Source organism: Stenella coeruleoalba (genome assembly GCF_951394435.1).
Source record: "Stenella coeruleoalba genome assembly, chromosome: X".
NCBI classification, from domain to species: domain Eukaryota; kingdom Metazoa; phylum Chordata; class Mammalia; order Artiodactyla; family Delphinidae; genus Stenella; species Stenella coeruleoalba.
In genome coordinates this window covers 60,230,786-60,248,210 of record NC_137152.1, presented here as the reverse complement: position 1 = coordinate 60,248,210, position 17,425 = coordinate 60,230,786, and the positions used below count along the sequence as shown (strand labels likewise).

At 36.1% G+C, this 17,425-nt stretch overlaps 1 protein-coding gene across 1 annotated transcript in view; it reads right to left on the bottom strand.

The window, feature by feature from the left end:
• Positions 1 to 17,425, bottom strand: part of ATP7A (ATPase copper transporting alpha) — a 139,595-nt gene that overhangs the window by 31,813 nt on the left and 90,357 nt on the right. Inside the window, exons 6-9 of the mRNA XM_079910785.1 lie at positions 8,388 to 8,551; positions 3,399 to 3,560; positions 1,300 to 1,376; positions 879 to 1,104 (exon numbers count right to left, since the gene is read on the bottom strand). Coding sequence (XP_079766911.1) covers positions 879 to 1,104; positions 1,300 to 1,376; positions 3,399 to 3,560; positions 8,388 to 8,551 — 629 coding nt within the window. The remainder of the gene's footprint in view (positions 1 to 878; positions 1,105 to 1,299; positions 1,377 to 3,398; positions 3,561 to 8,387; positions 8,552 to 17,425) is intronic.

Genomic DNA, 17,425 nt, shown 5'->3' with positions numbered 1-17,425 from the left:
CATGGAGAAATAATATAACTATTATGATTATTTTACAGAATAAATTAATAATAAATATATTAAAATAAAATATATTTAATATAATTTATATAAAGAGAATTTTAATGCATTTAATATAAAATATAAATATAAAGAAATAAAATACAACATTTTATCAATTCTTTTCCAACTTAGGTTGTTACAGAATATTGAGCAGACAATGTTATGTGGCAGCCTGGATGGAAGGGGAATCTGGGGGAGAATGGATACATGTATATGTATGGCTGAGTCACTTTGCTGTGCACCTGAAACTATCACAACGTTGTTTATCGGCTACACTCCAATATAAAATAAAAAGTTAAAAAAAAAGAATATTGAGCAGTTCCCTGTGCTACACAGTAGGTCCTTGTTGGCCATTATCCATTTTAAATATAGCAGCATGTACATGTCAATCCCAGACTTCCTACATGCATATGTATAACTGAATCACTTTGTTGTACACCTGAAACTAACACAACATTATTAATCTATTGTACTCCAATATAAAATAAAAAGTTAAAAAAAGACAATAAAAATAAAATAAAGTATAACATTTTATTATTATAATAACTTTAAATATAAAGTTACATACAATAGCAGATATGAATACCAAATTCATAACTGAAGATGAATTGAACTCTTATTCTCTGCTTTGTCATTAAACAGTATCCTTCGGGGTTAAAATGGAATTTATTATTATCTACTTTAACCACTCAGTTTAAGATTATTTTTGTAAAGCATCCAGCATAAAATGATCGTACTTCTGGCCAATATTTGTTGTACGATTGAAAATAGCCTCACCTATCACATTTTGGCTATTTTTCATTATTAACAAATATACTTGCTAACATTTCACTTGCCTGTACAGGTACACACAATAAAAAAGATAGCAAATTCATAATGGACAATCCTGGCAGGATCTGGCGCTCCAGGAACGTAGAAGAATGAATGCTAATCATTTCTTCTTGGCTCATGTTCTGATTATGGTGAAGAGTTGCAAGGTGGTGGTCCATAACCATCATATATATCATCAGCCCCATTACAGGAATACAGAAAAACAGGCTCACAAGAAAGGCCCGTCGCCATCTAATATAGAAGAGAAAAATCATTTGAGTAAATAGGTAATGGTTAAAGATTCTATGCACTATAAGGAAATATAACTTGTGACCAATTCCCACCCAGTGTAAGGATGATATTGAAAAAACTGACATGCTAACAGTTTATTAAATTTGTAAAGAGGAATCAAAATCTGTTTTTCACTGACATTCCAAAAGTACTTACTGTCTTATCTCTCGCTTATGGTCTAGGTGGCTTGCTGACCGGTCCTTCTTGACCAAAGAAGCTTCAAAACCTAAGCTCTAAGGAAATTCATGAGAAAACAATTATTTCACTGAATGTATAAATATTACCTACAGAAATTCTAAGCTGTGGTATTGTCATTAAGAACAACTCAATTCAATTACTAAGTGCAAGTCATTCTGGGGAATATAAAGATGAAGATGTGCTTCCTTCTCTTAATTACCTTTGTTTCTAATCTTTCATCAAAGAAATGAGTATTTTCTCAACTCTATTTGATGTCTATCCTACTGTTCTCAAACTACTGATTTAACTCAAGTGCAGTTGTCCTCAGTAGAAGTTCTTATATCAAGAAGTCAACTAAAGCCTCCAATAAGTAATTTTGGAAAAAAGCAGAATCTATTACTTGGTCAGGCCGACAGAGTGTATGATGACCTAATAAAGACAGAATTGAGATATATACACTACTATGTATAAAATAGATAACTAATAAGAACCTACTGTATAGCACAGGGAACTCTACTCAATATTCTGTAATGATCTATATGGGAATAGAATCTAAAAAAGAGTGGAGGGCTTCCCTGGTGGCGCAGTGGTTGAGAGTCCGCCTGCCGATGCAGGGGACATGGGTTCGTGCCCTGGTCCGGGAAGATCCCACATGCCGCGGAGCGGCTAGGCCCATGAGCCATGGCCACTGAGCCTGCGCATCCGGAGCCTGTGCTCCGCAATGGGAGAGGCCACAACAGTGAGAGGCCCGCATACCGCAAAAAAAAAAAAAGAGAGAGTGGATATATGTATAACTGATTCACTTTGCTGTACAGCAGAAACTAACACAACATTGTAAAGCAACTATACTCCAATAAAAAGAAGAGAATTCAGCAGTAAAATCATAAATCGTACACTTAGACAAGCATCTACTAGTACTGATGTATATTAATCACTTTATTTTTAATTTTAGCTTTGACATCTATCAAGTCATTGATCCATCCATCCCCTGAAAGTACAGAAAACTGAATAATAGGCCACAAAAGCTAGCACCATACTAAATATATTATTCAAGGGTTTGCATATGCAGTCTTTATTCTTGTTGTACCCGAAAAAAGAACACGAACGAAAATTTTCTGCAATAAAATAAAGTACTGAAAGAAAATTACACCTAAGTAAGACTCATATGAACATAGACAGTAACATACACTATATTTCGAACTGCTAGGGAAAATGCTGCCATCTTACATTTCTTGGCAGTATAACACAGTGAAAAGAGCAAGCATGAGCATTGGAGTCAGAAAGATTAGGCTCAAATCCCAGCTATGACACTTACTACCTATGTGACTTTGAGGAAGTAACATCTCATAACCTGAGTTTCCTCACTTCCAAAATGAAGATGACAGCACTGTTGTGAGAATTAAATCAAGAGTTGAAGCTTTGCAATTTTGGTAACTGGCACATAGTAGATACTCAATAATGCTAGCTTCACAAAGATGTTAATGGTGTTACTATCTACATTAACAGGATCTTACCTGAATGATTAATATGCTTTTTAGATCATTAGAACACCAATGCTAGATCACAGTGAAACTTCTAAAGCACTTTAACATGTATTACCACTTAAGATTTACTGAAGACTGCAGGATGAATTTGTCACAGAGAAAAAGGTTTGGTCTTTTAAATTTCTTACTTTAACTATGATATCATTTGCTTTGACCTAACAAACAATACAGCATCTAGCAAGATGCTTCACTTTCTTAGTGATTAACATGAATTTTACTCATAACAAATTGTACTTTGCTTACATTTTCTAAATATTTTTAAATGATCTGTGGTTCTGCCTTAAGTCTGCTCCTAATTAATAGTGCCAATGTGCCTTTACCTAATTCTTCCTGACGAAGACCAAAAAAAAAAAAAAAGAAAGAAAAAGGCAGACACTCTTACATTAAATTTTGAGACAGACGTTGTCTATAGAGGTAAACAAAGGAATCAGATTTTTCTCATCATCTCTATCTGATACAAACCAGAAGTGATTCAAGGTAGTGCTGACTAGCTAGATAGGTAAGAACACAGAAATGCAAAGTCTTGGCACTTACTTCAATTGTATGAATAATATCTCTGGGACCAATAATTTCTGGATCATATTTAATATGTGCTTTGTTGGTTGCCAGGGCCACAGAGCAGTAGAAGATCCCTCCATGTTTTGTGAGGGTAGACTCTATTTTATGTACACAGGAGGCACATGTCATTCCTCTCACCTGTTAAAGACAAAGGCTTTGTTATTCAGAAATATACTTTTTTCCTCCATTAAATGTGTGTTGTTACTTTAAACTAAAAGAACTCTTGTAACAAGGGATTAACACACAAGATCCTATCTGCACTATTAATATGTTTTAGATTATGATCATTAGATCACTGTCTTTATATCACATTGAACAAAGATATGGTCCCAGCTGCAACATTAAGGATCTCATTAAGTCTCCGGTCTTCCTGTTATTACTCAGTGATAGAGGATTTGACAACTATCATTGCTTCTTGTATTCAATGTCTTGCTTCCCTCTAGATTTTTTTCACCCTGCTAATGTATATAAGTATGTATGTGTGTATATATATATCCTTTAGTATTACTTCTAGTGAAGGTTAATGGATAACAAAAGTGTTCTACCTTTGTCCAAAAATGTATTTTGCCCTATGTCTTGAGTGAGGTTATACTTTAGTTGGGTATTAAATTCTAAAATGGAGGGGCAGGACTTCTGGAATGACTGTGTGAGAAGCTCAGCAAATCCTTTCCCCAAAGAGCAATGATATAACTGGACAAAAGTTTCAAAAACCAACCACTGAAAGATTATGGGAAGTAACCAAAAAGAGTACACAACAAATTACAAAGTACTTATTCAAGAATATCCACCAAAAGAATATCATTAATAGTGGAGTGAGGATTTCTGAAAATTCTCTCCTCCACAAAAGCAATTAGAAAACTGGCAAAAGTTGGAACCACCTTTTTCAGAAAAGTTGGAAAAAAGGGAACCCTTGTATACTGTTGGTGGGAATGTAAATTGCTGCAGCCACTATAGAAAATGGTATGGGTGTTCCTCAAAAAACTGAAAATAGAACTACCATATGACCCAGCAATTCCACTCCTGTGTATATATCCAAAGAAAGCAAAAACACTAATTAAAACGATACATGTACCTTAATGCTCATAGCAGCATTATTTATAATAGCCAAGATATGGAAGCAACCTAAGTTCCATCAATAGATGAATGGATAAGGTAGATGTGATACACACACACACACACACACACACACACACACACACACGATGGAATACTACTCAGCTATAAAAAAGAATGAAATTTTGCCATTTGCAACAACATGGATAGACTTGGAGGGTATTATACTTAGTGAAATAAGTCAGACAGAGAAAGACAAATACTGTATCTTATCATCTATATGTGGAATCTAAACAATAAAACAAAGAAATGAATATAATAAACAGAAACCTACACATAGAGAACAAGCTAGTGGTTACCAATGGGGAAAGGGAAAGGGGTTGGGGCAAGATAGGGGTAGGGATTAAAAGGTACAAACTACTTTGTACAAAATAAATAAGCTATGAGGATATATTGTACAGAACAGGATATACAGCCAATATTTTACAATAACTTTAAATGGAGTATATATAATCTGTAAGAATTTTGAATCACTATGCTGTACACCTGAAACTAATATTGTAAATCATCTAAACCTCAATTTAAAAAACTGATTAAAAAAGAAATCTGAAAATTAAACAAAAGCTTACAGCAATGCAGGAAGCATTTATTCAAGAAAATCAGATAAATTCCAATAAAACGTCAAGCTATATGGCATTACAGTTTGCCATATTCCCATCCCCTCTCCTCCAGCTCTGGGGTAGCCATGAAGACCGATAGGCCACAATCATGGTGAAAAACAGCATCAGGAAAGCTACCAGAGAGGACAGAAAAGGATTGGAGTACCTTCAAAGCCTCATTCCCAGACAACTGTCATTATTTGGCCTGTCTGATGGTTCTCTGAAATATCCCACTTGCAAAGATGTCTGTTTTTCCTGATGACCCAGTGAATACAAAAAGCCTTTTCCCCAGGAGAATTTGTCAGAAACAATTAGAGGAAATTATTTAACCTTGTGGCTGCCTGAGCCAATGGATAACAGTTGGAGCAAACAATAGACTAACAAAAAAGCCTAAAAAGGAAAGCCAGGAAGCAAGACATCCATAAGCGCTGCAACATATTCCTAGGAATCTAGAAGGCCATGCACATGCATAGGGTTATGCATATGTCCAGGGCTGTGTGTATGTTCAAAAAAGAACTGAAAAGGCCCTAACTTCTCACCTCAGGCTGACCTTTAGGCTCCATAGAAGCAGGAGTCGAAGGGTAAGGCAAAACTGACAGCTGCATGGCTGAGTGTTCAAGGCATGCCCCAACATTTACAAAGAGCTCTTTAGCAAAGACTGGGAGACTTATTGATTCCAGATGTTTAAGGCAATCACTGTCTGATCATTAGCTGACAACTGAGCTAACCAAACAGAGATTTCAGTGGCCACACACAACAAAGAACACAGACTTTATAGAATTAGTTCAGAAGTCACTGAACAAACAATAACAATGACAAACAGCAACAAATAACAAACCCTGAGGAGAGGGGAAGAATCTTATTTCCAGAGTTACTACATTATATTTTCAACAAAAACTGTCAGACATACAATGAAACAAGAAAGTATGGCCTATACACAGGAAAAAACTTTCCCTGATGAAGCCCAGACATTGGATTTACTAGGCAAAGATCTTGAATCAGCTATTTTAAATATATTCACTGAACTAAAGGAAATGATGTCTAAAAAATTAAAGGAAAGTATAAGACAATATCCCATCAAACAGAGAGTATCAATAAAGACAGAGATTATTAGAAAGGCCCAATGGAAGTTTGGAGTTGAAAAGTACAATAACTGAAATGAAATCAGTGCCTATAGTGAAATTTATAAGTGCCAATATTTTAAAGTAAGAAAGATCTCAAATAAATAACCTAACTTTCTACCTTAAGACACTAGAAAAAGTAAAACAAACTAAACCTAAAGCAAACAGATGGAAGGAAATAACAAAGGTTAGAGTGAAAATTAACAAAAGAGAGAATAGAGAAAATCAACAAAACCAAAAGTTGGTTACTTGAAAAGATTGACAAAATTGACAAACTTTTGGCTGGAGTGATGAAGGGAAAAAAAAAAGGAAGACTCAAATGATTAATATCAAGAATGAGGACTGACTGCTAATAGGTATGGGGTTTCTTTTTTGGGGTGATGAAAATGTTTTGAAATTTGATAGTGGTGATTAGTTGTACAACTCTGAGAATATATTAAAAACCACTGAATTGTACACTTTAAAAGGGTGAGTTTTATGGTATGTAAATTATATTTCGATAAAGCTATTAATTTTTAGAAGTCTTTAAAAAGTACAAACCAACCCATTCTTTGTAATAGCTGCTTAGTATCCCATGGTATGGATGTATGTATCAGTCTCCAATGACCGACATTTAGTTTGTTTCCTATCTTTTGCTATTATAAAAATACTATAATAGGACTTCCCTGGTGGTCCAGTGGTTAAGACTCTGTGCTTCCAATGCAGGGGGCGCAGGTTCGATTCCTGGTCAGGGAACTAAGATCCCACATGCCACGTGTGGCATAGGCAAAAAAAAAAATACTATAATGAACACCTTTGTGCACATATCATTTCATACATATCCAAATATGTCTGCTGGATAATTTCCTACAAGTGGAGCTTCTGAGGCAAAGGCTATGCGCAATTTTACTTTTGATAGATATTGCCAAATTCTTCTGTTGAGTCCTTGTCTCAATTGACATTCCACCAGCGATATATGAGAGATCAAACACAGTGTTAACAAAATTGCTTTTTATCTTTACCAATCTCACAGGTGGAAAATGGCATTTCAGTGCAGTTTTAATTTGCTTTACTCTTATTAAAAGTGACATCGAACATTTTTTCATTTAAAGAGGTATTGTTTTGGTTTTTCTGTGAACTGTTAGTTCATATCCTTTACCATCTTTCTTTTGGTTTGATGGCTCTTATTGATTTACAATACTTCTTCATATATTAAGGAAATTAACCTTCATTTATGACATGAATTACAATTATTTTACTTGCCTTTAGACTTTGTTTATGGTGTTTTTCTCCCAAGAAGAAATTTTTATGTACCTGAAGTTATCAACCTTGTCTTTTATGGATTTTGTATGATATTTAGAAAGACTCTTCCTACTCTAATATTATTTTTTAAATGATAGATTGGATGTTATCACTGGGAAAAGCTAGGTAGAGGCTACAGGGAAATCCTCTGTACTATTTTAGCAATTTCTTTGTGAGTTTAAAATTATTTCCACAATGGACTGATAGACTGATGTATGATAAAACAAATATAGTAAAATGTTAATTGTAGAATCTATGCAGTGTGTGTAAGAATGTTCAACTGTACAATTCTTTTGACTTTCCTGATGTCTGAAATTTTTAAAATAGAATATTGAAAAAAGCTCCAAATATTTCTTCTAGTAATTTCATGTAGGAATCATACTATATTTTAGAAGTTGATTTTCATTTATTCATTCAAACCCAATTCTTGTTTATTGGTTCTTAATAGAGATGATTATCTTTTTTTTTTTTTTTTTTTGGTGGTACGCGGGCCTCTCACTGTTGTGGCCTCTCCCATTGCAGAGCACAGGCTCCAGATGCACAGGCCCAGCAGCCATGGCTCACGGGCCTAACCGCTCCATGGCATGTGGGATCTTCCCGGACCGGGGCACGAACCCGTGTCCCCTGCATTGGCAGGCGGACTCTCAACCACTGTGCCACCAGGGAAGCCTGAGATGATTATCTTTTACATTCTATGCTTGAAGGCCACCATTGTCATATCTTTCCAGTTTCCTTAATTTTCATTTTATGTTTTATTGTCCCCACATTTTAATTATTTTTCAAACTCTTTTCTGAATTCTTGCCAAGTTTTTCCTGCAAATTCTATTAACCACACAAAATGTCTTACTTACAACAAGTTCCAAAACACCATCCCCTTCATCAGCATTTTCTATCACAGTGGCTCCAAATCCAAGCTCTCGGATTAACTCGGCTATCATCGGGGGTTGTATGACAGCAGGGTTATATCTTACTTCTGCCTTCCCAGCCATCAGAGCCACAAGTACAGAATATATTCCTAGGAATATTGATAAGAAAAACAATTCAGATAACATTTCTCATAAAAATAATAATCTTATAATAGTTTTTTTTCATTTAACTGTGAAAGGATTAAGTGAATCTGGAGAAATTTATTTCTTAACTTTTATACAGTATTGAGCCAAAATCAAAACTATTTTAAAAGAAGGCTTCATTTTAAAAAACTTTTTAGTATGGAAATTTTCAAATACATACACACACACACAAAAGAGAAAACATAATAAACTTGATGTACCCATCTCTCAGCTTCAGTAATTATCAGTAACACTGGGCTGCTCTTGTTTCATATATATTCCTACCCACTCACTCTCTGCCCTTTACCCTGATTATTTTGAAGCAAATCCCAGATATCGTATCATATGTAAATATTTAAATACATATAACTAAAAGATAAGACTCTTTTCTTTAAAAAAGAACCATAATACCATTATCAAACCTAAAATAATTCCTCAATATCATCAAATATCCAGGCAATGTTCACATTTCCACAACTGTCTTATAACTGTTTAACACTCTTTGTTTGTTTGCTTGAATTGGGATCCAAATAATGCCCATGAATTGTAATCCATTGAGACCTTATCATGTAAATATAAAGTATTTTTAGAAACTCGTAAGACAGAGTCCTAGAGAAAGTAACTCGTGTACTTAGGAAATGACTGCAGTTGTAGCAAAGAACCCAAGAATATACCAACATACACATTACAATATTGCCAAATAACAGTAATTTCTTTCTCAAGTTTTATTGTCTGACATACACTAATCTAAAATGCTCTTATTCCTAAGAAAAAAAAAGTGCCACACAACTTAACAAAGAAGTTCATTTTATGGCAGTCATGCTGTTCTCTGGTGTAAGCATTTTGTTAACAACCATCCCACTTCTCTAGACCAGCTATTGCTGTAACTGCCAGGAAGAAAATTAATAACGTGAAGTAGAAACGGCAGTTCTTTCTAGGAATCAGCAACCCTTGGTGGCTACCAGACAGGGAATCCCTATTCCTATCAACAGTCCATAGGTTAGATCTGGGTTTTGAAAAAAAGAAAAAATATCCAAATATTAATTTAATAATAGTTTTTAATAAGAAGACAAAGTATCTAATATAATCTAAGTTTTCTGTATAAAAGTGGTTAAAAAATAAAATACTATTCTTTTCTTTGGAAAAAATAATGGTTACACACTGGGTTTTGTGGGTACCAAATAATTCAGAAGATCAGATCACAGGAAAGTATCAGTAATAAGAGAAGGTGTAGAGAAAGTAGGAAAAAAATCTTCTTGCTTCAGTTGAATGTAATCTACAGCCAAAGAGAAAGAGAAAATCTGGTTTTTCAAGTTTCAAAAACATGTTTCATACTTATATAAATTATGGAAAATTTTTAAAATTCTTACTTCAAAATATAATTAGAACTCTATCAATTCATTTTTAAAAATATAATGCAGATGAAACTGAGGGAAGACCAGTGTCACTTAATTAAAAAAACAAAAGTGAATGTAGTGACCCCAGCTAGGGCAACGGTATGCCTAACTGGGTTAGGAGGAAGTAAAGGGGTAGTAGAAGGTAACTGGAAGTATCAGCTTAATGGATTAAAGAAGAAAAAAGATCTGTAACTGTAATTTGTAACAGGCATTGCTTGTCTCATGAGAAAGGCTATTTCTGAACTGCCCCAAAAGAGTTTGTTCTAAAATTAAACAGACCCCTTGAAAACTTCTTTTTGCTTTCATTTGCTTGCAACTTCCCTCCTGTTCTTTTTTAATCACTCAAAGTGTAATTTAGCCCTGACTGCATTATAATTAGATATAATGGAGGCTGAAATGAAGGACGCAGAAATGAAAGAATGCAAACAAGATAATATTGAACTGAAGATGACTCTAGTGTATAACATACATTTTGTTACAATAATGTTCTGGCCTTTACATATAAGGTGATTCCACTGGCTACAGAATTCCATTATTACAGTGTATACTTTGAGTTATTTCCCCAATAGTGGGGATAAGCTTATAATAATCATATTTATTCAGCCCTTCTGAGTAACAGCATGTATCATTAAGACATCTTGGGCGAGGGCTGTTTGAGTACCAAACCTATGACTTCAGGCTCATTAAACATACTCATGTATCTCTACGGTTAACAAATCTACTATGCATACTGCGAAGTCCATTAATGTGAGTGCAAAATTTTAAGCTAAAACATCTGAGTGTGACTGATTAAAAACCAATATTGTAGAATGGCTTGAAGATGGTGGACAAGAAGGACCTGCCCTCACTCCCTCCTGTGAAAGCACCAGAATCACAACTAACTGCTGAACAATCATCGACAGGAAGACACGGGAACTCACCGAAAAGATACCCCACATCCAAAGACAAAGGAGAATCCACAATGAGACAGTACGAGGGGAGCAATCACAATAAAATCAAATCCCATAACTGCTGCGTGGGTGACTCACAAACTGGAGAACACTTATACCACAGAAGTCCATCCACTGGAGTGAAGGTTCTGAGCCCCACGTCAGGCTTCCCATCCTGGGGGTCCGGCAATGGGAAGAGGAATTCCTTGAGAATCAGACTTTGAAGGCTGGCGGGATTTGATTGCAGGACTTTGACAGGACTGGGGGAAACAGAGACTCCACCCTTGGAGGGCACACGCAAAATAGTGTATGCATCGGGACCCAGGGGAAGGAGCAGTGAACCCATAGGAGACTGAACCAGACCTATCTGCTACTGTTGAAGGGTCTCCTGCAGAGGCAGGGGGTGGCTGTGTCTCACAGCAAGGACAAGGACACTGGCAGCAGAAGTTCTGGGAAGTGCTGCTTGGTGTGAGCCCTAGCAGAGTCCGCCATTGCTCCCACCAAAGAGCCCAGTAGGCTCAAGGGTTGGGTCGCCTCAGGCCAAACAACCAACAGGGAGGGAACGAAGCCCCACCCATCAGCAGACAAGGGAATTAAAGTTTAACTGAGCTCTGCCCACCAGAGCAGCACCCAGCTCTACCCACCCAACTCCCTCCCATCAGAAAACTTGCTCAAGCCTCTTAGATAGCCTCATCCACCAGAGGGCAGACAACAGAAGCAAGAAGAACTACAATCCTGCAGCCTGTGGAACAAAAACCGCATTCACAGAAACGCAGACAAGATGAAAAGGCAGAGGACTATGTACTAGATGAAGGAACAAGATAAAATCCCAGAAAAACAACTAAATGAAGTGGAGATAGGCAACCTTCCAGAAACAGAATTCAGAATAATGATAGTGAAGATGATCCAGGATCTTGGAAAAAGAATGGAGGCACAGATCGAGAAGACACAAGAAATGTTTAACATACACCGAGAAGAATTAAAGAACAAACACCTAGAAGAATTAAAGAACAAACAAACAAAGATGAACAATACAATAACTGAAATGAAAATTACACTAGAAGGAATCAATAGCAGAATAACTGAGGCAGAAGAACAGATAAGTGACCTGGAGGACAGAATGATGGAAATCACTGCCATGGAACAGAATAAAGAAAAAAGAATGAAAAGAAATGAAGACAGCCTAAGAGACCTCTGGGACAACATTAAGCTCAACAACATTTGCATTATACGGGTCCCAGAAGGAGAAGAAAGAGAGAAGGACCCAAGAAAATATTTGAAGAGATTATAGTCAAAAACATTCCTAACATGGGAAAGGAAAGAGCCACCCAAGTCCAGGAAGCACAGACAGTCCCATATAGGATAAACCCAAAGAGAAACACGCCGAGACACATAGTAATCAAACTATCAAAAATTAAAGACAAAGAAAAATTAAAGACAAAGAAAAATTATTGAAAGCAGCAAGGGGAAAACAAGAAATAACATACAAGGGAACTCCCATAAGGTTAACAGCTGATTTCTCAGCAGAAACTCTACAAGCCAGAAGGGAGTGGCATGATATATTTAAAGTGATGAAAGGGGAAAACCTACAACCAAGATTACTCTACCCAGCAAGGATCTCATTCAGATTGGATGGAGAAATCAAAAGCTTTACAGACAACCAAAAGCTAAGAGAATTCAGCACCACCAAACGAGCTCTACAACAAATGCTAAAGGAAATTCTCTAAGTGGGAACCATAAGAGAAGAAAAGGACCTACAAAAACAAACCCAGAACGATTAAGAAAATGGTAAAAGGAACATACATATTGATAATTACCTTAAACGTGAATGGATTAAATGCTCCAACCAAAAGACACAGGCTCATTGAATGGATACAAAAACAAGACCCATACATATGCTGTCTACAAGAGACCCACTTCAGACCTAGGGACACATACAGACTGAAAGTGAGGGGATGGAAAAAGATATTCCATGCAAATGGAAATCAAAAGAAAGCTGGAGTAGCAATACTCATATCACATAAAATAGACTTTAAAGTAAAGAAATGTTACAAGAGACAAGGAAGGACACTACATAATGATCAAGAAATCAAACCAAGGAGAAGACAACAATTATAAATATATATGCACCCAACATAGGAACACCTCAATACATAAGGCAACTGCTAACAGCCAAAAAAGAGGAAATTGACAGTAACATACTAATAGTGGGGGAATTTAACACCTCACTTACACCAATGGACAGATCATCCAAACAGAAAATTAAAAAGGAAACAGAAACTTTAAATGACACAATAGACCAGATATATTTAATTGATATTTATAGGACATTGCCTCCAAAAACAGCAGATTACACTTCCTTCAAGTGCACATGGAACATACTCCAGGATTGATCACATCTCGGATCACAAATCAAGCCTCAGTAAATTTAAGAAAACTGAAATCATATCAAGCATCTTTTCTGACCACCACCCTATGAGATTAGAAATGAATTACAGGGAAAAAAACGTAAAAAATACAAACACATGGAGGGTAAACAATATGTTACTAACTAAGAGATCACTGAAGAAATCAAAGAGGAAACCAAAAAATACCTAGAGACAAATGACAATGAAAACACGATGACCCAAAACCTATGGGATGCAGCAAAAGCAGTTCTACAAGGGAAGTTAATAGCTATACAAGCCTACTTCAAGAAACAAGAAAAATCTCAAAGAAACAATCTAACCTTACACCTAAAGGAACTAGGGAAAGAAGAACAAACAAAATCCAAAGTTAGCAGAAGGAAAGGAATCATAAAGATCAGAGCAGAAATAAATGAAATAGAAACAAAGAAAACAATAGCAAAGATCAATAAAACTAAAAGCTGGCTCTCTGAAAAGATAAACAAAACTGATAAACCATTAGCCAGACTCATCAAGAAAAAGAGGGAGAGGACTCAAATCAATAAAATTAGAAATGAAAAACGAAAAGTTACAACAGACACCACAGAAATACAAAGCATCCTGAGAGACTACTACGAGCAACTCTGTGCCAATAAAATGGACGACCTGGAAGAAATGGACAAATTCTTAGAAAGGTATAACCTTCCAAGACTGAACCAGGAAGAAAGAGAAAATATGAACAGACCAATCACAAGTAATGAAATTGAAACTGTGACTAACAATCTTCCAAAAAACAAAAGTTCAGGACCAGATGGCTACACAGATGAATTTATCAAACATTTAGAGAAGAGCTAACACCCATCCTTCTCAAACTCTTCCAAAAATGTACAGGGGAAGGAACATTCCCAAACTCATTCTATGAGGCCACCATCACCCTGATACCAAAATCAGACAAAGATGCTACAAAAAAAGAAAATTACACACCAGTATCACTCATGAATATACATGCAAACATCCTCAACAAAATACTAGCAAACAGAATCCAACAACACATTAAAAGGATCACACACCATGATCAAGTGGGATTTATCTCAGGGATGCAAGGATTCTTCAATATATGCAAATCAATCAATGTGATACACCATATTAACAAATTGAAAAATAAAAACCATAGGATCATCTCAATGGATGCAGAAAAAGCTTTTGACAAAATTCAACACCCATTTAGGATAAAAACTCTCCAGAAAGTGGGCAGAGAGGGAACCTACCTCAACATAATAAAGGCCATATACGACAAACCCACAGCAAACATCATTCTCAATGGTGAAAAACTGAAACCATTTCCTCTAAGATCAGGAACAAGAGAAGGATGACCGCTCTTGCCACTATTATTCAACAGTTTTGGAAGTCCTAGCCACGGCAATCAGAGAAGAAAAAGAAATAAAAGGAATATAAATTGGAAAAGAAGAAGTAAAACTGTCACTGTTTGCCAATGACATGATACTCTACATAGAGAATCCTAAAGATGCTACCAGAAAACTACTAGAGCTAAACAATGAATTTGGTAAAGTAGCAGGATACAAAATTAATGGACAGAAATCTCTTGCATTCCTATACACTGACAACAAAAGATCAGAAAGATAAATTGAGGAAACACTCCCATTTACCATTGCAAGAAAAAGAATAGAATACCTAGGAATAAACCTACCTAGGGAAACAAAAGACCTGTATGCAGAAAACTATAAGACAGTGATGAAAGAAATTAAAGATGATACAAACAGATGGACAGATACACCATGTTCTTGGATTGGAAGAATCAATATTGTGAAAATGACTATACTACCCAAAGTAATCTACAGATTCAATGCAATCTCTATCAAATTACCAATAGCATTTTTTTTACAGAACTAGAACAAAAAATCTTAAAATTTGTATGGAGACACAAAAGACCCCTTATAGCCAAAGTAGTCTTGAGGGAAAAAAACGGAGCTGGAGGAATCGGGCTCCTTGACTTCAGATTATACTATAAAGGGACAGTAATCAAGACAATATGGTACTGGCACAAAAACATAAATATAGATCAATGGAACAGGATAGAAAGCCCAGAGATAAACCCACACACCTATGGTTAAGTAATCTATGACAAAGGAGACAAGGATATACAGTGGAGAAAAGACAGTGTCTTCAATAATCGGTGCTGGGAAAACTGGACAGCTACATGTAAAAGAATGAAACTAGAACACTCCCTAACACCACACACAAAAATAAACTCAAAATGGATTAAAGACCTAAATGTAAGACCAAACACTATAAAACTCTTAGAGGAAAACACAGGAAGAACACTCTTTGACATAAATCGCAGCAAGATCTTTTTTGATCCACCTCTTAGAGTAATGGAAATAAAAACAAAAATAAACAAATGGGACCGAATGATAGTTAAAAGCTTTTGCAAATCAAAGGAAACTACAAACAAGACACAAAGACAACCCTCAGAATGGGAGAAAATATTTGCAAATGAAGCAAGTGACAAAGGATTAATCTCCGAAATATACAAGCAGCTCATGCAGCTCAGTATCAAGAAAAACAGGGCTTCCCTGGTGGCACAGTGGTTGAGAGTCCGCCTGCCGATGCAGGGGACACAGGTTCGTGCCCCGGTCCGGGAGGATCCCAAATGCCACGGAGTGGCTAGGCCCGTGAGCCATGGCCACTGAGCCTGCACGTCCAGAGCCTGTGCTCCACAACGGAAGAGGCCGCAGCAGTGAGAGGTCCGCGTACCGCAAAAAAAAAAAAAAAAAAAATCAAGAAAAACAAAGAACCCAATCCAAAAATGGACAGAAGACCTAAATAGACATTTCTCCAAAGAAGATATACAGATGGCCAACAAACACATGAGAGGATGTTCAATATCACTAATCATTAGAGAAATGTAAATCAAAACTACAATGAGGTAACACCTCACACCAGTCAGAATGGCCATCATCAAAAAATCTAGAAACAATAAGTGCTGGAGAGGCTGTGGAGAAAACGGAACCCTCTTGCACTGTTGGTGGGAATGTAAATTGATATAGCCACTATGGAGAACAGTATGGAGGGTCCTTAAAAAACTAAAAATAGAATGCCATATGACCCAGCAATCCCACTACTGGGCATATACACAGAGAAAACCATAATTCAAAAAGACACATGCACCCCAATGTTCATTGCAGCACTATTTACAATAGCCAGGTCATGGAAGCAACCTAAATGCCTATCAACAGACAAATGGATAAAGAAGATGTGGTACATATATACAAGGGAATATTACTCAGCCATAAAAAGGAATGAAATCGGGTCATTTGTAGAGACATGGATGGATGTAGAGGCTGTCAAGCACAGTGAAGTAAGTCAGAAAGAGAAAAACAAATATCGTATATTAATGCATATATGTGGAACCTAGAAAAATGGTGCAGATGAACCAGTTTGCAGGGCAGAAGTTGAGACACAGATGCAGAGAACAACGTATGGACACCAAGGACGGAAAGTGGTGAGGGGGTGGTGGTGTGATGAATTGAGAGATTGGGATTGACATATATACACTAATATGTATAAAATGGATAACTAATAAGCACCTGCTGTATAAAAAATAAAATAAAATTCAAAAATTAAATATATATATGTATTATAGCTATTCTAAGAATTTGTAACCTAAAATGACAACTTGTACACAATATTAAGTAACTTTTGAACACTTTTACTGCAAGCAAAGATCAGTGATCAAATTGTTGGAAGAGAACAATTCTAAACAAACTTGGCTTTGGTCCAGTGCTTGGCCTGGATATAGTAATATTGAAACTTATGGATTGTAGTTGTTAGTTTTAAGCATAACTTTATCAGAAAATTCATGTTTCTTAACATCCATTGCAGCCAAGGTCCATAAAGAATAGTAATCTTATGTATTTCCTTTTGCTATTTGACTACAAACTTCATTGATATTAAAATGTGGCCATGAGGTAAACAAGACAGGAACTATATCTAAGGGAACAAAACACTAACAAAAACTGGTTGTCAGGAAGTCAAGGTTGTCCTGAAAGTCACTGATAGTCTTTATGAGGCCTTGGCAGGAGTCATAAACATGGTTACAAAACACATAA